Genomic DNA, 24,611 nt, shown 5'->3' with positions numbered 1-24,611 from the left:
TTTGCTATTAACTTGAGCATGTCTGCTTGATAACACTCTAAACTAGTAAAAAAGTTATAAAAACTTTAATATAAAAAAAGAAAAGCAAGCATTTGCCGACTAAGCTAGAAATAATAGCAACAAAACAGACATGCTTAAGTTATAAAACATTAGATTATGTATATTATGACGTGTAACGACATATACACCATTCACCAATTTTTAGCGAGTGCTCTTACAGGGCACAAATTTCGAATTATAATTGAACCGAGAACGCATTTTACAAACATGTTAAATAAAGAATTATTCACACTCAACGCAGCGCATAAAGATAAAAATGCATTTATGAAACATGTTAATATTATAAAAAATCTGTTTACTACTTGAAGAAAATACAGGAACTTATGCAAATGTAGGAGAACATAAGTAGAATAATAGATTTGTTTTAATTGCTAGCGCCTGAACTAGATTACACCTTTATTTTAAAGCTAGCAACCCTTACTGAAGTTGACGTTATTTAATAAGAAAAAAGAAATATTACGACCTCGGTAGTCCAGTTGTATAGCATACTGCTTTACTTCCAATGGTATAGGGTTCGAATCCTCGCTCATTGTAAACTTTATATTCATGAGTATGATTATTTGTATTGGCCATGGAGTTTTCTACGTCTACATGGAGTCTTATACAGTATTTCTGGCTGTTGTCTAGTACTATAACACAAGCTCTGCTTAGTTTGGGACTAGATGACTCTATGTGGATTGTCTAGGGTTATTATTATTGAGGATGTTATAGTAAAATGCGTTCATAGTCCTATACACCTATTATTAACGAATGCCTGGAGCTAATTACTAAGCAATTACCAGACCGTCATCGTCTACAATCACTGCAGATAAAATAATATAAAATAATAAATGATACACTAATGATGTAACCTTTTAATTGGTACGCTCGAATGAATTAGCTTCAGTCTAATAATAAATTAATTTACGTTGATACGGACCATCATGCATTTCTAAAAACATTTCTGTACAGTTGTTTTGACATTATTTATTATTGGTTATCTACATAATAGAATAGAATTTATGGACTCGTCCAGACACAACAATAAAATATATAAACAACAATTTGCACACATCACAAAACAGTCAATGTGGACCACAACTCAGCATAACGCTGGAAACAGTTTCCAGCTGATTTTCAGTTAGGCCCACAGTACGGACAGTATTTGATATTAATATGTTTTTTTTTTCTAACTATTCAAGTTCACTAATTGATGTTTCACGCGTCCATAGACTTCCTATGCATCATCATAGTCTATGCGTGACGCCCTTTTTTATACCACAATAGTAGCAATTAAATAAACGGTCAATCTGACGGTAAATGGTAAGAACGCTACATTATCAGCGATAGGTATTTAATAAGACTACGCATATAAAATACAACAACTAGATATTCTACAAATTAAGAATAATTTATAACAATTGAACGTCAAGTTTTTAGTATTAATATTGTTGCTACCATCCAAAAAATAAAAATGCACCCGTGTGAAATCGTTTCTATAATATACCTACGGTTACGAACACTGATTAGACTATTTGCTTTTACAATAGCATACGCTGATGGTCACTCTATTCTCCTAAATTTAAATTATAAATGAATATGTATTATTGTAAACATGTACAACTTTTTTGTGAAGAGAATACGAACTGAGTTTCTTGTCAGTAATTCTCATCTCTAAATAATTCTAAACAACCGGTAGATTCGACATATCATAAGCGTCTGTAATAGAACTACATAAATAAGGATATTTTGAATTTGAATTTGAATAATACTAAACTGCATTAAATCACTAATTTCAAATTATGAAAAATCTACTTTACACCTAATACAATTACAGTTGATTTTTCTATATTTGGAATTTTATACAGCTTGAGATTATAATGTCAAAACAATTGTTCATATATCAAGTGAAGCAATCATTGGATACACACCTTGTAGCTGTCTGTTTAAGAGTGCGGTGATGCCTGGACCATCGCCCGCTTTCTTCACCACCAACATCGGTTTGTCTTCACCTTCTTCGTAACTGTTTGGCAGGTGGCCGTTACTCACTGCCATAGTTTCGCTCACCTGCAATGGAGAATATAAAAAAAAATTAGAAACCCTCGCATTTGCTAAAGAGTGCTTTGTGTAGTTGGAATTATTTTTTTACGGTATAAGGGATAAAGTACAAATTTAGATATCCTCAAATGCGACATTTGGCAGCAGACAAACATGCATGAGGCTCACCTATAGTAAGTGATTACCGCTGCCCATGAGCACCCGTAACATCAGGAGAATTGCGTACGTTGCGTTGCCGGCTTTTTAAGAAAGAAAAAGCTCAAAAAAGAAAAAAAAGTTTCAATATCGTATCAGTTCGGGAATACCATTGCTGGAAAGTGATTCCACAATGTGGTTGTGCGTCTCAAGAAATTCCTGGAAAACTGCAGTGGAGGACCGGCATCCAGATGATCTACATAGTACTTCAGTTTCTGGCGAGTGGTACGGTGCTGAAACTCAGCAGCTGGAGCATTAATCCGCACAATTCCTCAGAACACTCCCCGTGATATATGCGGCAGAAAATGCACAGAGATGCAATATCTCGCCAAAAAGCCAATGGGACGTTTTATTTTTCATTTCTCATTTTGTGACCCAGTACAGCAGTTTACGGCGTTTGATGAAGTGTACGTGTAGTATATTATTATTTATTTATTTAAACTTTAATGTATAATTTTAAAGTACATATGGCGTAACACCATGCGGCATTATCTACCAGTCAACCATGGGTGGAGCATATATATATTATATATACATACACATATATAAATACATATGTAATAATCTGACAATAAAATATCATATACTGCCACAAACAAAGGAAATAAATAAAAAAACAATGAGCATGCAGGACACAGGAAAGTTACAAGTTTCTATAAGTATTATTATACATTACATACCTGCATGAGCTTGTGCACCACGTCCCGACCTAGTATGTGGTCGAAGACCGCCTGCAGGAACGCATCCGACATGATGGACAGTTTCAACTTGTCTCGATGCCACACCAGCACTCGAGACTCTTCCATAGCCATTATTGACACCTGTAATGTTCATCAGTACGACACATTAGTACACTGAGTACATTTTTTTTTAATAATTCACTTAGCGCCATTTAGTCCCAAGTACTCCGAAGATAAGCGGAGTATTTTACAGAAATCGAATCCGCGTCATGGGAGTAAGGCGGTGTGCCTTTTAATTATTTTACTCCCTGGACAATATACACAACACCATCTATTCTCAAGCTAAGCAGAGCTTGTGTAATGAGTACCAGACAACTGTTATAACTACATAGTTATTATTTTGTTAATACATACATATATAAAGTAAACACTCAGACACACACACACAATCATACTCATGTTTGTATCGTGTGAGGAAACGCCGACAACACATTATAATGACCCCAAATAAATAGGATAAGGAAGGAGCAGATGATGTATCGTGCTAGGAATCGCACCCGCTCCATCGGAAACAAGAACGTATGCCAAACCTCTGGACCATCGCGGTCGTCAATTGCACAGTATTTATGTATGGATACAATTATAGCAATCGGAAATATTACATCTGCAACGACTTTTTACAAAGTCGTCTTTCTGAGTACCTCAGTCACGCCTATTTCAACAGCTTCCTTTGTAAGCTGTGTTTCTGTTTTTGGCAGCCAGAAGATTGCCAGCAGACGAATACACAGCTCATCATTTTTGACACATCTTTGACAACTGAATAGACGGATGTCAAGCAAATTATTTCAAATGCATCGTTTGTGTTCAATGCATTTGAAAATGAAGGTATAACTGCTAAAAACCATAATAATTAACAGCAATCCCATTTGTACGAATTGTATGTTAATATGTATATTGCAAAAGTGTTGGCCGAAGGGGCGAGGGGCAGGGAGGGGTTAAGGGTGTGGCGCATATTAAAATTAAGATGCGGGGCTGCTTTTGGGTGAGATTAGTCAGTGAAATTATTGGATACTAGAAATGACATCTCAGTACTCTAGAATGAAAACATGAACAACATCACAAGCGTATTGATATCGTGATGCCCATGAAGTTTATCTATATCACCGCGTGTTATGCTTACCATCAGGTGTACCGTAAGCTTGTTTGCCATTAAAATTACATAAAAAACTAATTATTACACGGATCCAATTATAAATGAAAATGGACACGTTACATCCGCAACTGATTTAAGCAACAGCTGCGCACACGCAGCCATTTAGTAAACAATCGCTGTTTTATGACACTTTCACTATCCTTGTACCACTGTACGCGTGGGGTGGGCGAGGTGAACGACTGGTCTTATTTGGTGGTACCATACCATACTGTTTATTGGCTGCATATGGTATTCTATCTTTGTTGATAACTCTATTATTTACTATTGACCCACGCAACGTCGTCTGCATCAGACTTATTTGACATTTATCATTATATTTCACCCAATTTACATAATATCTTTTGAAATGTTTTGTATCTATAAATGCATAAACAATGATCAATTTTTTTTTTCTAATAGCTGTGATAACTTTATCTGTCAAGATTAAAAAAAATACCTGGAAGAACTCGTCAGTGGAGACCCCGAACCACTCTGGCGAGTCTAAGAAGTGGTGGGGAAACACTATATGTAACGCCCTCTGGTTCTGTGACACCACCAATCTGGAAAAATATAATAATTGGTATCACTTTCTTTACTAATACTAGGTGACCCGGCAAAAGTTGTTTTACAATAGGTGATAAAGGTAGTCCCTATCATCTAAGAGTCTAGAAAATAGCTCATTATCAATTCTTCAAATAATAATAATACACCTACTATAATAAAATTCACACAGAGCCATCTAGTCTCAAACTAAGCAAAGCTACGCAACGGATTTTAATACACTTTCAGCAAAGATAGTGATTTAAGGTGAAGATTCATATATATAATACATGTAAACCCGTGCAAATCCAGGGCGCGTAGGCAGTTAGATTATAAAGCGAAAGAGCAGATTTTGTTACAGGAAAGTAAACCTGGAAGTCAATTTGTTTTATCCTCTTACTGTATGTTAAAAAAATATCTCTTTTGAACAAAGTTTTTTAATTACATAAGTACAATAAACGGATAGACGCGACGGGGGACCTAATTTTATGATAGTATTAGCAGTAATACACCAAACACTGGCAACATTAAAAAGTTTAATAACAAAAGTTTAATAAACTCTGGTTGGTCGTTAGAAGACAGTATTTAACAGGGGCTGGATATAGCTATGTAATGTTTCACTTTTTGTATGAGCAAAACACTGTTATATCAAGCAAATAAAAGACAAAATTGGAGTCGTGTCGTATCAACATTTAAAGATGATGGAAAATCGTGGGAAGTATCAAGAGCTCCATCGACAAGAACGTGGTTCTTAAATTGTATATAAATGAGAATTTTAGGGGATCACAATTGTTTTAATAATAATAATAATAATCTCAGGACAATTCACACAGCGCCATCTAGACCCAAGTTAAGCTAGCTAAAGCTTGTATTATGGGTACTAGACAACTGATACAAATACATAGATAATTTTTTTTTGTAAATACATACATATTATACATAAAACCAGACCGATACAAACAATCATACTCATGAATACAAATGTTTGTGCCGTGCGAGAAATCGAACCCGCGAGCATCGGACGTAAAGCGGTGTGCTAGACCGCTACACCACCGAGGTCGTGTTTTAACCACTTTAACCGGCTGATTCGATAACAACGCAATAGGGGTCAAGTAATGACATGATTACTGTTGCCACCGTTAAATGAACTGTGAGTTTGTTTACCATGTGCAATACACTTACATAAAAAAATAACATTTGCCTCTGTACTAATAAATTATATAAATATAAATAGTTTTATTAGAGTAGTATTTGGAACCTGCACTTTTAAGATACTAATAGTTATTACTAGAGCCAAAGATAACCAGGTATTGCGAATATCCAAGTGATTCGTAAAGTTATTTTCTAAAATTTCTTGTTTAGCCAAACAGACAAAATTCCAAATATTTAAAAACATAATGCTACTGCTATCACTTTCATTTCAGTATTCAATTCAAATTAAAAAAAAAATATTAATATAGGACATGTAGCCAGTCATATATTCATGTAGTCTCTTACGAAATTCAAATAATTTTACTACCGTCCAGTTCAGTTTAGAGACTGAACTAAGTCGTTAGCTCATCCTATAGATGATGTAGGGTAGGTTCCATCTCATTGGGTCTGTCCTATCAGAATGCTCGTCGGAGGCCGCGAGTTTGGTATGCCAAGGTAAAAAATTGTTTTTAACTTCACTTCTTTTTTTCAAATTGTCGAGTAACCTTTTAACTAAATACCTATCTATTTTTTCCTTATATTATAGATTAAAGTACGAATGATCTGTCGTACTAAAAATGAACAAAAGTCCTTAAATTAACAAAGCATAATAAATATTCCGTCATCACAATCAAATCGTTTCCTAGGTGGGATTCCATCACGTCTACAGCGAAATAATTATAAAAGCTATTCGTGATCCTTGACATTATCCCGGTTGTGTGCCCCGAATATAATACCCGAGTGAGCTCAGTGGCGTACAAAGGTCGCCCTTAACAGGGTTGCCAACCTGTGAGGTTTTTAAAATCTATACGAGTTTGAAATGATTGTCCTAATTGATGCCAACTGAATTCTTGCTTGGAGATATCTGTCATCGAGACAAACGGGTGCTGCCAGACTTCTACCGGATGACAATCCCGATAAAAACCCCGAAGTGTTACTTTTGGAGGGAGTCCTCCAAAAGAAACACCTCGGCACACTCAGCAGGGGTGGGGCACACAACAAAAGTTATGAGTAAAGTTTTAGCGTGCAAATTGAGTATTTACGTTTAATTTAATTTGTACAGAACCAATATACGAATATTATATAAAAATATTCGTATATAATATAAAATTTTAATATGTACAGTCATTCCCAAAACTTTATACTTACCTAGAATTTTACGCGTGTTAAATCCATCATGGAGATCCACTCGTTTCAAAGGTAACTACCAAAATACTACAAGCTAAAAACCTTGTAGGAATACTCCTATTCTATATCGCGGTAGAGATATTGAGTCAAAGCCGCTTGTGCAACTCGCTCGTCAACTATAGAAGGTTGCCAAGCTTTTTACTAGTATATTACTACTACAATTTAGGGTACTGCCAGGATTCTTAACAGCAATAAACCCAAAAACCACTCAGATTAATCCCCCGTCCAATTCAAACAGGGATCGAAATTACGATGGCCTGAGCCGAGGGTCGAACCCTAGCGGTGCACTTAGCGTATCCGTAAATCTGATGTTGGCCTTCAACCGCTCTATAAGTCCTTCCGCAAGTTTGGAGTATACCATTAGGCCAGCATTAGATTAGTTCGAAAAAAAAAATATTCCCTACCATTTCACCGGGTCCATGGGGAAGGTTGACAACCCTACTTCTAATAAAGTCTAACAAAGGCACAGGGTTGTTGCGTTGACGTCATCGAAACCTTTAACGCTGCCATCTCCCAACATTATCCAAATATTCCAATAGCGACAGCTCATTATTCATAATATTTATTACACACTAATGGCACGATGTAAAAGAACCGACGGAGTGTAATGGAGTTAATGAATAGTGCATAATTGAAACGATGAGCTTCTAGAAATTGTCTATGGACGATAATAGCTTTATTCTGAAACACGGACGATTTTCTCGTCTACTTTATTCCATTTGTTCTGTTTGGAAGATTTTAATAATAACGATTTTATATATGTTTAAAAAGGATGTTCATAAACAAAACTCAGTACTGAAAACTTACACCTTAAAAAGAATAGAAAAATATATGTACATACTCGTGTTTAAAATATAATTCAACATTAAACATTCAAGAAATATAAATTTCCAAGAATATTATTAATGGATTTAATAAAATTTACACATGTCATTCTGATGACAATAACCGTGATCATTAAACAATCACCGTCTTCATCATCTCTTTACATTTATATTTCAGTATCTACGACAATAGACACAACAACAGAAAACTTTAACTGATTGGAGAAGTTTTCTTTGCCCATCAAAGTTGCTCCACTTATTAAAAAGTTGGAAGAAGTCGAAGTTCATGATCCTGCTATAAGTACAGTATGATTATGGCGCGTATAATACAACTAGCTGTCACCCACGACTTCGTCTGCAGAAACTTTCGTAACCTATTTCAGCCCCTTCCAGATTAATATCTGAGACTAGCTTTTGCCCGCGGCTTCGCTCGCTTTAATTTATCCACTTAGGGATGCAATTTATCAAAATCCATTCTTAAGGGATGCCTACGTCATTGTAGCTTTATGCATGCAAAGTCTCAGCCCAATCGGTTTAAAATTGACAAAGTTTCATACAAACTTTCATCCCCTATTTTATTCCCTTGGGGGTAGAATTAATCAAAATCCTTTCTTAGCGGATGCCTACGTCATAACATCTACCTGCATGCCAAATTTCAGCCCGATCCGTCCAGTGGTTTGGGCTGTGCGTTGATAGATCACTACGTCAGTCACCTTTGAGTTATATATATTTAGATAAAGGATAGGGTCTTCAAGAGTCGTTCAGTTCTTTATCTGTGAAAAGGTAACAAACATAGATAGACACACCTTAACCTGTCTAATATTAGCACGAAAATATGGATATGTAAGTAAAGATTAATCGATTTTGCAACTCTAATCGGCACCTCTATAAAACCCTCATGATATCTGTCATCGCATTAAAGAGTAAGAAAATCACTACTAACTTCTTCGTAGATTAGGATTCATATTTGTTGTCGATAGTATGTTATCTGTATTTTGCATTTTTCATTCTAACCCTAATGACATATATGAACCGTTATATTTATCTCCCATTTAAGCTTAACCTGCCAGTACCAGGGTTGCCAACCATAAATCATTTAGCCTAGAAATAAAATCCTTTAAAATCTCGTATATTAACTCGATTTGGCTCTCTAACTTATTTTATTGCAAATAACCAACAAATTATATTAGTATTGTTACATCATTTGCAATAATTTTTTAGTGCAGTACAGTATAGTTAGTACAGCCGTACATTATTATTTTGTATCGTTTCGTATAGCTCAAACTATCGTACAAACTTGTACAACGATGAAAATGTTCTCGTATTAAAGTCCGACCTATCGAAATCTCGTTTTTTGTAGCATAGGGGCAAAAGAACTTGCGGCAAATCGGTAAATGATTACCGCTGCCCATGAGCACCGTCTAGGGGAAGCAAGTCTTGACTTACTGGCTTTTTAAAAATGGATGGTCAGGGAAAGGAATTAGGAAAGATACGATAAGAAAGGAAGATGGTCGTTGGAAACCTCGACTTAGCATACAAAAAGCGAGAATACGTCTGTATTCTAAAAAAGTGTGATATCTTAATATATTCTTTATTGCACTTTTAAATACAGTTCTAATCTTAAACATATACAGAGTGAGCAATGGTGGACTTATCTCTAAGAGAGATTTCTACCAGTCAACCCAACAGTGAGGCATAGCTAGTAGTGAGTAGGTAACACCTGTGCAATTAACAATATTATGTTGAAATGTTTAAAAGTTGAGAAAAATAAAACATTTAAAATTCAACAAATTCAATAATGTTCTAATTATAATAAAATATACAATAATAAATAAAATAAATATTAATAAAAGTTATATATATATACATACATATACAATTACTATAGATATCTACATATATTACACAAAATACAAATAATAAAATACATTAAATATTTCCCTGTTTTCCCATCTATACAGCAGAACCACGCGTGGTCATACAGTGTGTTAACATTTAAGGATGTATATTCCTTACCGCTCTCCATTCAAAACGTTGAAATCCTATGAAATATTTATCCAATAACTAATCAAACTCGATTAATTTTCGTGCATAGGATAATACTTATATCAAAGATTCACACTAGTCAGATTTTCATTAAACAAGTTTCTTTTAAAATTAGAAATAACTTAAAAATCTATTTTCATCAAAAATATAAAAGGACGTATCTTCACCTCATTCGCATGAACAATCCAAAACGATATAAAAATTTTAAAAAATGCGCAAGAAACTGGAATTTTAATTAACTTTCTGAGAAACAGCATAAATCCTGTTATAAATATTTACTGTAATAATAATACAGAAAGCCGAATAGAGCCGCATGAAAATATTTACGACAAAATATCGATTCAAAGTATTGCTATCACGCCTGGGTAAGGGCAAGACGCAAGGTCTCTGAATACAGATAAAACGAATACTGTAGAGTACCTACGTCGTAATTTTATAGCACAACACACGACTTCCCCTTAAGATTTATACAAGAAATCTCATACGGTTGTCGTCCCTGTCAGATACTATACAACCATCAGACTGAGTGCCATTAAAGAGTCACTTAGTTGAAACTTGCTCGTTAGCGTGGACACACTACTTCCCCTTAAGTCTAATAAATAAATTTGACATTTTGACAATATACTCTTCAGTAAATGTATTTGTGTTATATGGCTGTTGTGAATGCAAGGAGGTTGGTAGCCTACGAAACTTATACGAGAATTCTCATACGGTTGGCAGCATTGTCCAATACGGTACAACCATCAGGCTGAGTGCCACTAAAGAGTCACTTAGTTGAAACTTGCTCCGTATAAGGCCAACTCGCAACTGTGTTGATTTTGTTTATTTGGCCTATCTCAACTCAAAAAACTAACAACACCTATGTCATAATTTTATAGCGTGCACACGCGCCTTCCCGTTAAGTCTTATACGAGAATTCTCATACGGTTGGTAGCCCTGTCCAATACTGTACAACCATCAGGCTGAGTGCCATTAAAGGGTCGCTTAGTTGAAACTTGTTCCGTATAAGGCCAACTCGCAGCTGTGTTGATTTTGCCCCTCGTAAATACAGCTTTTACCGTAGCAATTACTTGGACTTATGTACGCGGATTTTTATAGCTCAGAATAAGAGATGTAGCTGTTAAACTTTTATGGGACACATCGGATCAACGTTTTAACTCGTAGAAACTGTGTAGAGGAGATTTCGTGAATTTAACCATCTATATATGTATTATAACCCTGGATTCTAGCCTATGGTCTAGTGGTTTAGCACACAATGGTAATAAGTCTTCCTACCGATGGTCACGGGTTCGATTTCACGCACGATGCAATCATTTGTATTCATGAGTGTTTGCGTCAGGCTTAGTGTTTATTATATATATTATGTACGGTTACCAAAAAAAAAGTATCCATGTATTTATATCACTTATTATATATCACTTATCATAACCAATAACACAAGCTCTGTTGAGCTACGGAATAGATATAGCTGTGCGAATTGTCCTGTGAGATATTATATTATTACCAGTGACGACCCAGGTGGTCTAGTGGTCTAGCACACCGCTTTACGACCGATGGTCGCGGGTTCGATTCCTCGCACGTCACAAACATTTGTATTCATGAGTATGATTGTTTGTATCGGTCTGGGTGTTTTCTATGCATAATATGTATGTATTTACAAAAAAAAAAAAATATCTATGTATTTGTATCAGTTATCTAGTACCCATAACACAAGCTTTAGCTAGCTTAACATGGGTCTAGATGGCGCTGTGTGAATTGTCCTGAGATTATTATTATATTATTATTATTATAGTTACGTTGTTGTGTCATATAAATGAAAGTACTAATATCGCCATTAGATAATAGGATTTGGAGCTAGAAGGCTGAAACATTAGGATTGCGTGTATTTTAAATGCCATATTAGAAAAAAATAAATGTTAGAGGTGGATAACCCTTATTAGTTGTTATGGAAAATACGTAGTTGCCGATTCTCAGATCTACTGAATGCATATAAAATTTCATAAAAATCGCTCAAGTCGTTTCGGAGAAGTATGGTAACTAACAATGGGACACGAGAATACCATATATAGGGGGAAAGGGATTGTTAGTAATGTGGACTCTCAACCCCATTGCTAGCAACGTACCATGTCAGGTGGACCTCCACGCGGTTCCCCCTGGAAACCGTGATAAATTCCAGATGAATTTATCACGATGGGCTAACTGACCTGACCTCATTCTCATCTTATCATCTTCCACTGGTGCCCCGCCAGCGTAAACCGTTAGCGCAGGCGGGTGCACCATTTCATTATCATATAAAAAAAATACTATATATAAAAAATGAAGCCACTGTCTTCAACCCGCTACGCTACGGAACCCAGAAACCTCCACGCGGTTCCCCCTGGAAACCGTGATAAATTCCAGATGAATTTATCACGATGGGCTAACTGACCTGACCTCATTCTCATCTTATCATCTTCCACTGGTGCCCCGCCAGCGTAAACCGTTAGCGCAGGCGGGTGCACCATTATCATGTACAAAAAAAAAATACTATATATAAAAAATGAAGCCACTGTCTGTAACCCGCTACGCTACGGAACCCAGAAACCAGGCATAACGACGTCACAATACACTTTAATGGGCAGATAAAAACAAGAACGTGAAGTATTATTTACGAGCTCAGGGTTCAGGTCAGTTCAGTTCAGTTCAGTTCAGTTCAGTTCAGGGTTCACAAGTCGAACCAAGTCACGGCCACGATTAACATTATTACAAATATATTTCCTCGCAATTACATTAATCACAGCATTTCAAGTTTATACCTATTTATTTTTTACCTGTTTCTGTTGAAAGTCTAATACTGGCCATTGTATTATAGAATGAATTGTTTATACATTTTTATAGAATACTAACTGGCTAGTAATAACTAGATAACTAGAACACTAATACTAGCTGACCCTACAAACGTTGTTTTACTATATACATTAAAATCGCTTTTAAAAAATAGGGATAGATGGTAGAAGGGCGAAAATTTGGTGTTGTAATTATTTTTAATGCCACATTATAAATAAATATAAATAAAAATTGTTGCCCAAAAAAAAAGATAATGTAAGGGGTGGACAACCCTTATCGCTTAGGGGTATGAAAAATAGATAGTAGCCGATTCTCAGACCTACTGAATATGCATGTAAAGTTTCATAAAAATCAGTCAAGCCGTTTCAGAGGAGTATGGTAACTAACATTGTGACACGAGAATTTTGTATATAAGATAATAAATAATCCTGGACAATTAACACAGCGCCATCTAGTCCCACGGTAAGCAGAGCTTGTGTTATGGTACTAGATAAATATAAATACTTATTTTTTTTGTAAATACATGCATAATATACATAGAAAACAGCCAGACCGATACAAACAATCATACAAATGAATACAAATATTTGCATCATGCGAGTAATGGAACCCGCTGCCATCAGAAGTAAATCGGTGTGCTAAACCTAGACCACCAAGGCGATCAAAAAGTACAGTTCACCTAGATAATAAGTTCTCAATTTATCGAGGTGAACTGTACATAAGGTGAAATATAAATAATTGATTAAAGTGATCTAAGTAGAAAACTAAGTTATTTCTGCTGCCAAACAGTTAACTTGTCTTTAGTAAACTGTGATTAACGTCGTTGGTAATACATTTAAAAATATATTGTGTTACTGTTTGTTAGTCCTAATGAATAATAAACAGAATAAAATTAATAATAAAAGATGATATCACAGGCGTCGTATGATAACGTGATGTCTTTCATGTTAGCATGATTGGCATTCCAGTTACATAAAAAAAAGGAATGTCTGCTGGGACACATAGTAAAGTGAAACTTCAACGGATAACGCGATATATTGTCACCAGCTCTACGCGAAGGTAACGCTTTTTCGTGACCGAAAAATCTTAATACACACTATATCAGTGTTATACAACTTTATGTCCCCGCCCCCCTTTTAAAATACATAATTTATAACATTAAATTGAATAGTTCACTTAAGAAACTTAAATAATAGGAAGAAATCACTAGGAAATTGTTAATGAAAATTTTCAAAACATAATGAAAAATTTGATCTATATAATCTAAAAAAAGTCAATTTTCGAAATGCCTCCCTTAACAATCAAATGACCCCCCTGTGGGGAGTGGGCCCTACCTTGGGAATCACTGCTCTATACATATAGAAGTTTCACTTCAAAAAAAATTCTAGAAGAATTGACATCCCTACTTGGTGAATCAATGTATCACAATTATAGCACATACCTTCCTGTTGCAAACATTTATCTATACGAGTCATCGCTCGCAAATGAGTCAGCAATACAAAATTATAGCAACTGATGTAACACTCATAATAGATATAAATACACTTATATCTAAACTATCTAAATACTAATACGAGAAGCAAAAATTTTGTACCCCTTTTTACGAAAACTCCGCGGAGGGAGAAGTGTGAAATTTCGCAAATACAATTTATTTATTTTATTTTTTTATTTAATCAACACAATATAAACTTACAGCTAATTGCCAACACGTTTATATTTTAAAACTATTATACTTTACTATATAGTCCTTAAACTATACAATGACAAAAATATTCTTATTTTATTTATTATGGAAGACAAGGTTTCTGTGTATACGTCAGCATCTTGGACCTTACCTAAAAATAAATTTAATAATTGCAATGCTCGCATAGTGGGACAATGATTAGCGTGGCTTGTGCGTGCTGCCGCAGTTGCAAATAGTCGGACACGCCGATGTGTAACACTTCTCACGTAATTCGGTGGAATATTAAATCCTATACGATCTACAACTGCGGGATTACCTACTAGGTTGCGCAGCAGAGGAAATCGTCGCTTATATAGGATAAGTTGTAATAAGTATACCAGCGTAACTAGACTAGAGCTCTATTGCAAAAATATCTGAGATTCCCACACCTCAGTCTCATCTATATCAGCCGCTAAGCAAGGCGACAATACTATAGCATCATATCATAGCCCTCTGGAACGACAACCTGGGTATGACAGGCTCACAGCTCACAGTATCACATGATAACGTGATGTCCGTTGTGCTGTTCAAGTATACAAGTTCAAGTATCATCTACCGTTATGTACCTTCAGCTTGATTGCTATTCGAATTACATAATTGGGGCAGATGATAATTATGATACTCGAAATGAACTCTCAATTTATTATTTTCCTAATCTGACTAATATTATAAATGCGAAAGTTCATGAGAATGAATGGATGAATATTTCTCTTTCACGCAAAAATTATTTGAACGGATTATTATGAAACTTTACAGTAATATAGCTTATACATCAGAATAACATATAGGCATAAATAAAGCAGTTTTGGGTCGTTACTTCGTCTTAAACATAAACCTTAATTGCTAAATTTAGCCTAAATAGATGGAGTTAGTGGCTAACCGCATCGTCAGAAACAAGTCTTTGAAAAGCTTTCAAATGGACTATCATTTATCAACTCTTATAAAGACATCAATGACTGCTGAATCAACGCGCATCGTTAACTGGGTCTAGAAGGAAATGTTTTAATGAAATTTCAAAATTTTTGTATGACCATCTTGATGACAATTTAAGAGGGTCGCAGTTTTGTGGTTTTATACATCGATTCATTAACTTCAAAACAATCCGTATCTGGTTTGACACAAAAATAGTGCATCAACTTTTACGTTCACCACAACTTTGATAGTTTATAATACCCCTGACTACTCTATTAGCTAGTATCAGTTTTATAAATATAATAATAGGACTGTGAATAATTAATTTCGAGAATCAAAGGAAATATAATCATCTATGTAATCATATATTAATCTATTACAAACACTTATGATAATCAAGTCTACAATAGAGTTCGGAATATAATCATGATTAAGACAAGAAGAACTGACAAGGCACTTTGATATTCCTTCTATTAAATGTTTAGTTAATACAATGACTCATACTAATTCAATAACATAAAGCATTCATACTAATATTATAAATTCGAAAGTGTTTCTGTCTAGCACTATGGTCCCTATTCGCGATTAAACGGCTGAACAGATCCTAATAAAATTTGACGAGAAGATAGATGCCATCCCGAGGACGGACACATGCTATCATTTAGTTTGCATTATTTTATCCTAAAATAATTCAAACGATGTTACAAAATTATTCAATCAACAGCCAGAACTTGCCCCACAAGCAGCATCTAGAAAACTAAAGAGATCTGACTTTTGAACCACGTAATCCAACATTACCGAATTAATAAGCGTAATGATTACAAAATCAGCATTAAATACTGGCAGGATTGGGGCCTTTTGTAAACCGGTAGCTTCTGATTGCGCAATGATCGTGATTCACCGGGCATAGTTTTCATTTTATTTTGTACTCTATTTGCACTTTCTTACATCTTAATATAGCAATTTCTAAATTTCGCACCGAGAATGGTAAACCTGTTTAGATTTATAGTCTTACAACTTCACTCGCTGACGTATTGACAGTGCCAGACAACTATCTGGTACGTCTCTCAAATATTATCTATAATCCCTCCAAAATATAGGTTTTGAAGAAAAATTTACCAAACAAATTAGCCTATAACCTATTGATTCGCGAAATTGATGACCTTTATTTAGGTCACTTCGCCGGGTTTGTGTTACTAATGACCTTTTTTAGGCCGTCTATTTCATATTTCCAGTCCGTTTTAACCAGATGGCTTAGAAGGCTTGTTACAAACTAAATTAATCCGAGAAACAGATGTAGTCTGGCCCCTTGCCACTTTGGATTTAAATATTCCTAGCGAAATGCGTAGGTACATGTCAACAGTTCCGTTCAATACGAGGTCAAAAGTTGACAATCCCTCTGACTGTCCCATCTGGGATAACAGTCGTGAAAATATATTATTATTTCGATTTTTTAATCTATGCAACTTTAAATGCTTATGCCTTAAATTCAATTGTTGCCGTCTGAGTTTTTGCCGGGGCAAAGGGGCTCACCCCGAGTCCCCAACATGTTTGGTTGTGGGTTACTACCACAAGTTATGACCTCCAAAACTATTAGAATTTTTACCATTCCATGGATTGGACATACCGAGCAATTCCCAGGACTTGTGTACTAGGTGTAGGCTTAAGGGGTCTCTTAGCGACGTATGTCCGTCAAAACTTATCTTCACCGCTCATGTTTCTCTCCCTGCTCAGTCAAATCTGGTAAGAGCCTGCTAACGCAGTTTTAGATATACGTTCTAGAATAGAACTTACTGCAGTACCAGATAGACAAAAAAATGCCGTAAAGGAAAATTATTGGAACCAGAAGTAGATACAAATAATGGAAGCGAAAATTAATACTAGTGCTCAGATTCCATACTTGAATTTACTTTAACAAAATCTTGCAGGAACGTACATAAAAAGAAAACAAAGTGTGTATACGTCTTTTGTAATGTCGGTTACAGCGAAACCTCACTATCTGGTCGCCAGCTTAACGAGGACGTGGTAAATATAATGACAGTATAGATTTTTTGCTTCGAATTCTGCCTAAAATTAAACACGACGCTCGACCTATTTCCTAAGTTATTGTTTACTTCGTGACAAAGCAACCAGGTTATTTATAATATATCAAAGTAGTTATAATGTAAAAGTTCAATTATAGTAGTAAGATTTGATTTTCGGTATGTCACGGCTAAACTTAATATAAGACTTATCCGATTAATAAAATCGGGGATTTACTTTCCTCGTAAAAAAATACGGTCCCTCTCTCTTTATAATATATTATTAGTCCTGGACAATCGCACGACGCCATCTACTCTCATGCTAAGTAGAACTTGTGTTAAGGGCGAAACAACTGCTATAAATACTCAAAAACATTTATTTTTGTATATACATACGTAATATACATAGAAAACACCCCACACCTATACAAAGAATTATATTCATGAATACATACAAAACGTTTGGACCGCGCGAGGAATCAAAACCGCGACCATCGGAAGTAAAGCGGTGTGCCAAACCGCTACAGCACCGAGGCTTAGTGTTATGGGCATTCTCTATTAATTAAATATGTTTTGGATCGGCGAAAAAGTCACACAATGGTTATAAATTGGCTTCCTTTAGACGACATTAATTAATTTCTATCTTAAAACGCTGCCAATTAGTACAATGAAGAGTTTGTTCAAGACAAATTGGATCAATATACGTTTAAACAAGAATAACCTCGACCGAGTTGCTCAATCTTCGGATAATTGTCATCTACTAATTGGCCAAATACAGAATAATGCACGTCGCTAGGCAAGGCAATTTCAAATTTATTTAAAACTAACGATACGTCCCTACTTCGCACAAATTCAATTATTGTATGTAATTTTATTTCTTTTTAAAATCAAATTAAAAAATCATTATTCATGTAGGACATACCCATATCATAAAAAAATAATTTCTAAACGATACTTAGTAAAATAACACATGTCACATTACTTGCCAATAATGTAGCTTTTATAAGACTTTTCTAAACGGTCATAAAGTTTACCAAAAAATACATTATACATAGGCCATAAAGAGTAATATATTACTCTTTATGTAAATCAACATGTCAGCTGTACACAAGCGGATGTACACGAGTATATACGACCAATTCATTTGCTTATCACATGAGTCTGCGAATTATCGCCATTACACAAAACTACACTGCATGATGTCATCCCCAACGAAAACGTATCATTTTACAACCAGATGCGGTTCTTGGAATTACAATTAATGCTAACAGGGCTACCCTCGAGACGATTTGGCAAACGATTAGAAATTGGAATTTTCATTTGAAATTCTGTCGGAATTCAACCAATTAACACGTGAGAAGACTAGTTAAATTCATTTATTTAATTTCATAACAATACTACGATTGTTAAGCATTTGGATAACTTTATTAGTAACATAATATTGAACAGATATCCTTTCAAAATTCTTGTTCACAAAGAAAAATTACTGCGTTTCATTTTAAGAAATGCTCTAAAGTGGTTAATTGGAGCCATTAGGTAGTTTTGTAATTCAAGAACGTTTAATTAGAAAACAATCGCAATTAAAGACAATACAAATGCAAATGATCCAGATATAAATATAACGATAAATCTAAATTGTAGGAATTCAATTAAGTTAAAATAATTTATAAAGCATTCAATGAAATATAAGAAACAAATATAACTTAGCACATCTGGCCAATGAATATCTATATTAAAACAGAACTGTAATAGAATTAACAATAATAAAGGCTAAAATTGAAAATACGATAATGAAAACAGATATGAGATGATTCCATAATTACAAGAAGTTACACCAGGCAATGTTTCGCTGTGGCTCAGTTTAATATCAACATCTTTACATAAAAAGGCAAAAACTGTCGGTGTCTGTTTATGTTGTAATGTTTCATGTAAACCAACTGGAGGAATTAAGAAGTAATCTTCGTAGAATATCTTAGTATATATTAGAATACTAAACATGTAGTCTAAAGAAGTCTAGAAAAATACACCCCAAACGGATTGGGAAACGGGAAATGCTCCTCATTACTCTTAACCTCTATTCAATTTAGTATCCTTTTATCAAAGATTCCCTAAAATAAGCATAAATCGCCTAAAGATTAAACGGTAAAAGGAGATAATGCCCTCGAGCGGATAAATCTTTATATTACTGTAGTAGACAAAAACGTAACAAACTCACTTGCCGGACAGCACTAGCGAGAGACTGTCAACTTTGGTGACCTTCTCATGCGCGTAAAGTTCATGGCACTTGAGGTGTCGCACATTCCTCATACACATGAGCACGCGACGAAACTGTCTTCTTGACACCCTTAGAGGCTTGAAGAGAGCCACGTAGACCTGCAAAAAAAAATCACATTAAAAAAAGGAACAGTTGTTTTTCTCTATGATTATTAACACACTTTTTTAAATTCCTGGGTAAAATTGGGTCATTTGGAATTATTTTTCCCAAAATTACTTTAAGCTATAAATTAAAGTAATTTAGGAAGGTAGAAGGTAGGTAGACGAAATTCTCATGATTCCTTTTATATAAAACTGCTACTAAGAGGTAACCGGCTTTGCATGGGTGTATATGTATTATACATAGTAACCCTCCTCTTGAATATCTACCTATCTATGTTAAAATAATCTATCTAATGTAGCTATTGCTAAAAACTGCTTTTAATCCCTTGCGTAGATTAAAAGATCTAAGTTACCGAAGGATCTTAAATTATTGAATAGTTTGAGTTGCTTTACAAAAAAATTGAAGTCACTACTAATAGATAAATGCCTGTACTCAGTTGATTTTTGATGTTTTTTTTTTTTTGTTATTAATGACATTCTGTAAAATGACAACATGTAAATTTATTAATTTTATCAACCATCGTATCAACATTCAAATACAATGTACATTGTTCATGAATAAATAAATAAATAAATTAATAAAATCTAAGCGAACCTACAGCGGAAGCGATTTCATTTTATACTATATAAAGATTAGAGAGAATTATAGAGAGAATTTTGTACATTTATTTCACATCAACAATTCACGCAAATTAAATTTGCTAAACCAAAATTTAATTCACTGAATGTAAATAAGATTGTACAACAAATCAATGTTCTTTCACTTGAATTATTTCATAATGTTAGCGGAGAATAGCAATCTAGTTAAGTTTCGAATACTTTTTGATTAAGTCGTATTCAATAGGTGATTAATATTGTACTCACTCGTGCTGAAGGCCTCGCCTAAATTAATAAGTTACAGAGTTCTTAGAATTACCTTTGCTATTAGAGAAATCCTATTAATATTATAAACGTGAAATTTAGTGAGCAGAAATAGATGTTGTTATTCATCTACTACTACGCAAAAATTACTAAATCAATTCTAATTAAATTTAGTAGGCTGATCATGTTTTAGACTAGCTTAGCCGCGTAACTTCGTCTGCTTCAAATTTCTACTGTTTGCTACATTTTTCAGTAGTGCGATGTTATATAGCCTACATCCTTCCTTGATAAAGGGAGTATTTTTTTATTGTGGGGTATGGACTATTGTCATGTACTTAGACCTGTAGCACTGCGAACTAAGATCTATTGTACTCGCCCTTTTTTTAGAGCTCGCTATACTACACCCGTCAGGGACAAAAATTGAAGGATATTCTTAGGAGCGATGGCTTTTATCTCCTTATGATACGAGTGTAAACGTTCCTACAAGCAGCACACGTTCACGGGTAGAAAGGATGAGTAAACTATCTCTGCGCTCGACCACATTTTTGGCAGCCCAATTATAACGTGACTCGTCCATTCCGTTCGAGGGGTGCTTGTACAATGCCTATTTTGTCCGAGTCACTGATCACAGGCCGCCATCTTGTACCACACTACGCTCCTAAACCCGGAGGTGATAACAATTCGATATACAGAAACATGTCAAGAACTTGTGGCACTCCACTTTCTCATTAATACCGCCTGTATTCCAGTGGTGGGAAGGAGCAAATAACGTGAAGGAAGGAAAACTTATCTAATAATCCAGTGTTGTCAACCTTCCGTCCTCAATATCTCACGTACTTTCATCACGCGTTTATAACTTTTACATACTATATATGTCCCACAGCGCACATTTCTTCGTGAATTCGGGTAGAGAGTCTCCTATATAATATAATAATTTACATGCATAAAGTATGTACAATGAAAACGGAATGAAAACGTATCTGAGCATACATATGAAAGAAAAACTATTATAAACAAACTTTATCAACTTTACAAAATCCAAAAACAATAATGTTAGAGTTTGTGTTTGATGTCCCTGCTTCTGCGTATGTTCGTGCTTATAACCATTCGTCATCACCTATCAACAAATATCCATTCATACATCCATGGCGTTTATAAAATTCTTAGGATTTAGAACACATCCCCACACGCTGGAACCAAAAGATCTCGAACAATGCTGTTTCAAAGGAACTTCTTCCTTTTAGCCTTAAATTATAAAATGGCTTTTCGAGAAGAGTATGTTAAAGATTCTTAAGGGTCGGCAATACACATGTGAAATCATTGGTGTTTTAAATTGAAATCATGGGGATCCATAGGCTACGATAACCGTTTACCATCAGATGGGCCGTATACTTGTTTGTCATAGTCATAGTATAAAAAAACGTAATCTGCAAAACATATTAACATTTGATTCAAATTGAACTATTCAGCCACATCTGCAGTTCAAGATGGATGAAATCAGAAAAACAACGGTGTTTTGGCCAAACTGCGGCCGTGTCTACTTCAGAGATATTGAGACCAATATTGCTCACAAACAAAAAATCTATTTAAAGTTCAATACATTAACTTAATATTTCTTTTTACAACCATTTAATTTATTTAATGGAATTTTTTAAATCTAGTATATATTGACTGACTTGTAGAGAGAAGAGGATTAGAGTAAAAGTGGATTGTTGGGGGACTGGGGGCCATATTCCTAGTGAGACCATATGGAAGTCGGGTCGACCTCCACGAGGTTCCTCCTAAAAACCATCATGGTTAAAAAAGGAAAAATAAAAAAGATTACTATAACTTATTTGTCTATTTACAAATGATCAATACTAGCTATTACCCACGATTTCGTCTGTTAAACACATTTTTTATTAAAATCACTAAAATAACATTGGACCACATTACTCATTATAACATTAGCTATCTACGAGTGAAAGTCCCGTTAAAATGGGTGTTAAACCATTTCAGAGATTAGCAAGAACAAACAGACAATTTTTTAAAATTATATTTGATGCAAGTACCGTATATACTTTTACATGCATTGAAAAGCTGTTAATTTAATTACAAACACTTCTATTTTATTTATTTGTATAGATTACTTCACTTTATTCATTATATTACAGCAACAAGGTGTCAAAACCATGAAATTGAGGCCAAACGTAAGCAAATATGAAACTTAGCATTGTAAACACAATTTGTATGTAAACAGTGACATAACTAACAACGACAATACTAAAATTATTAAATTGACTCACGAATATATTATATTTGTATAACTAGATATATGTGAACAATAATAATAGTAACCCTGGACAGTGAATTGTCCAGGGTTACAGCGCCATCTAGTCCCAAGGTAAGCAGAACTTGTTCTGAGTACTAGATAACAGATAATACTTAAGATACTTTTTTTATAAATAAATACATATTATACTTACCCAGAAGGATTCAAACAATCATATTCATGAATACAAATGTTTGCACCGTGATAGGAATCGAACCCGCGACCATCGGAGGTAAAGCGATGTGCTAAAGCGCTAGACCATAGTAATAATAACCATGGACAATTCACCCAGGGCCATCTAATCCCAAGCTAAGCAGAACTTGTATTATATAGATAACTACACAAGTAAGTACATAAGACAAGTACGTCTCAAAAAAGTAAGTACATCTTTCGTGGGGCATTGTATAGGTACGTTTTAATAATATTGTCAAATAATGTTTTAAATTTAAATGATGGTAAATTTAAGACATGTACACACTGCGCCAAAGCTTATTATAAAATAAATACTTGAATGACTGCAATGTATGGACTTATTTTCACAATTTTAACTTTTATTGGGAGGCATGTAAATTCCCTATTTACATAGTTAGCAATAATTACATAGTATAAAACAAAGTCGCTGTCGCTGTCTGTTCGTCCCTATGTATGCTTAAATCTTTAAACCTACGCAACGGATTTTGCTGCGTTTTTTTTAATAGATAGAGCGATTCAAGAGGAAGTTTTATACATATAATACGTGTTCACGCGTGCGAAGCCGGGGTGCGTAGCTTGTATTTAATATTTTGTTAATCAAATCAAAAATAATTCTGTTCGATTTGTTTAATACACTCTTTTTAAAAATGCGCATGATGTAGTCTTTAGGGAAATACTCGGTAGGTAATTTATTCCACAGACTGAATATTCGCGTGAGGATATTTCTCTGAAACCCCACTGTACGTGACCACTTAAGTTGCAGGGTGTGAGGATAAATTCGATCCAATTATTAAAACGGCTTCACTGAAACGAAGAAATCAGTGCAACGCCTAAAAATGTTTCCTTCGCCCGATTTCCAGTCTCATTCTAAAAAATATCGTATCTACTGTATATAGGCCTGAGATTCTTCAAACTGCTAGAGTGCCTTTAAATTGAAGGATTATCAGGCAGGAGTTGACGTTCAGATGTCTCATAACTCCTTTTGCAAATTTGTAATACTTTCTACACAGGTCCAGTGAAGTTGCAAAGGCCACCTGCGGTTAACAGCATTAGAATAATAAACGAGATGGGTTTTTGGTGTTTCTATGAATAAATTGTGCATCTAAGTGTGCTTACTGTCTACCTCTTAGGTGTTTTATGAGATAAACGAATCATGCCATTTTTAAGGAATTAAAGCAAAATGAAGCGTTTGTGTGGTGTTATGATTTAGCATACATAATTATCTATCTCATCTATCTATATATTAATACGTGAAGCAAAAATTTTTACCTTTGTTTACGAAAATTTCATGGACGCAGAAGTATGAAATTTTGCACACTTATAGTTTATACTGAGAAGGAGTGCACAATGCTAATATTTTTTTTTAATTACGAAAAAATTAGATTAAATCAATTAAAAAAAAATATTACACACACTATCACGTATTTGACACACAC

The 24,611-nt window shown here is 34.6% G+C and overlaps 1 protein-coding gene across 4 annotated transcripts in view; it reads right to left on the bottom strand.

The window, feature by feature from the left end:
- Window positions 1–24,611, bottom strand: part of LOC131847428 (blood vessel epicardial substance-like) — a 46,304-nt gene that overhangs the window by 6,252 nt on the left and 15,441 nt on the right. For all 4 annotated transcript variants that reach the window (XM_059197010.1, XM_059197011.1, XM_059197009.1 and 1 more), the window contains exons 2-5: window positions 19,651–19,808; window positions 4,622–4,724; window positions 2,973–3,113; window positions 1,971–2,106 (exon numbers count right to left, since the gene is read on the bottom strand). In XM_059197010.1, coding sequence (XP_059052993.1) covers window positions 1,971–2,106; window positions 2,973–3,113; window positions 4,622–4,724; window positions 19,651–19,808 — 538 coding nt within the window. The remainder of the gene's footprint in view (window positions 1–1,970; window positions 2,107–2,972; window positions 3,114–4,621; window positions 4,725–19,650; window positions 19,809–24,611) is intronic.

The sequence above is a fragment of the Achroia grisella genome, unplaced genomic scaffold, assembly GCF_030625045.1.
Source record: "Achroia grisella isolate CSIRO2021 unplaced genomic scaffold, CSIRO_AGI_Agris_v1 utg534, whole genome shotgun sequence".
Classification (NCBI taxonomy): Eukaryota; Metazoa; Arthropoda; class Insecta; order Lepidoptera; family Pyralidae; genus Achroia; species Achroia grisella.
The sequence above is the reverse complement of the archived record's forward strand: the minus strand, read 5'-3'. Positions and strand labels throughout refer to the sequence as shown.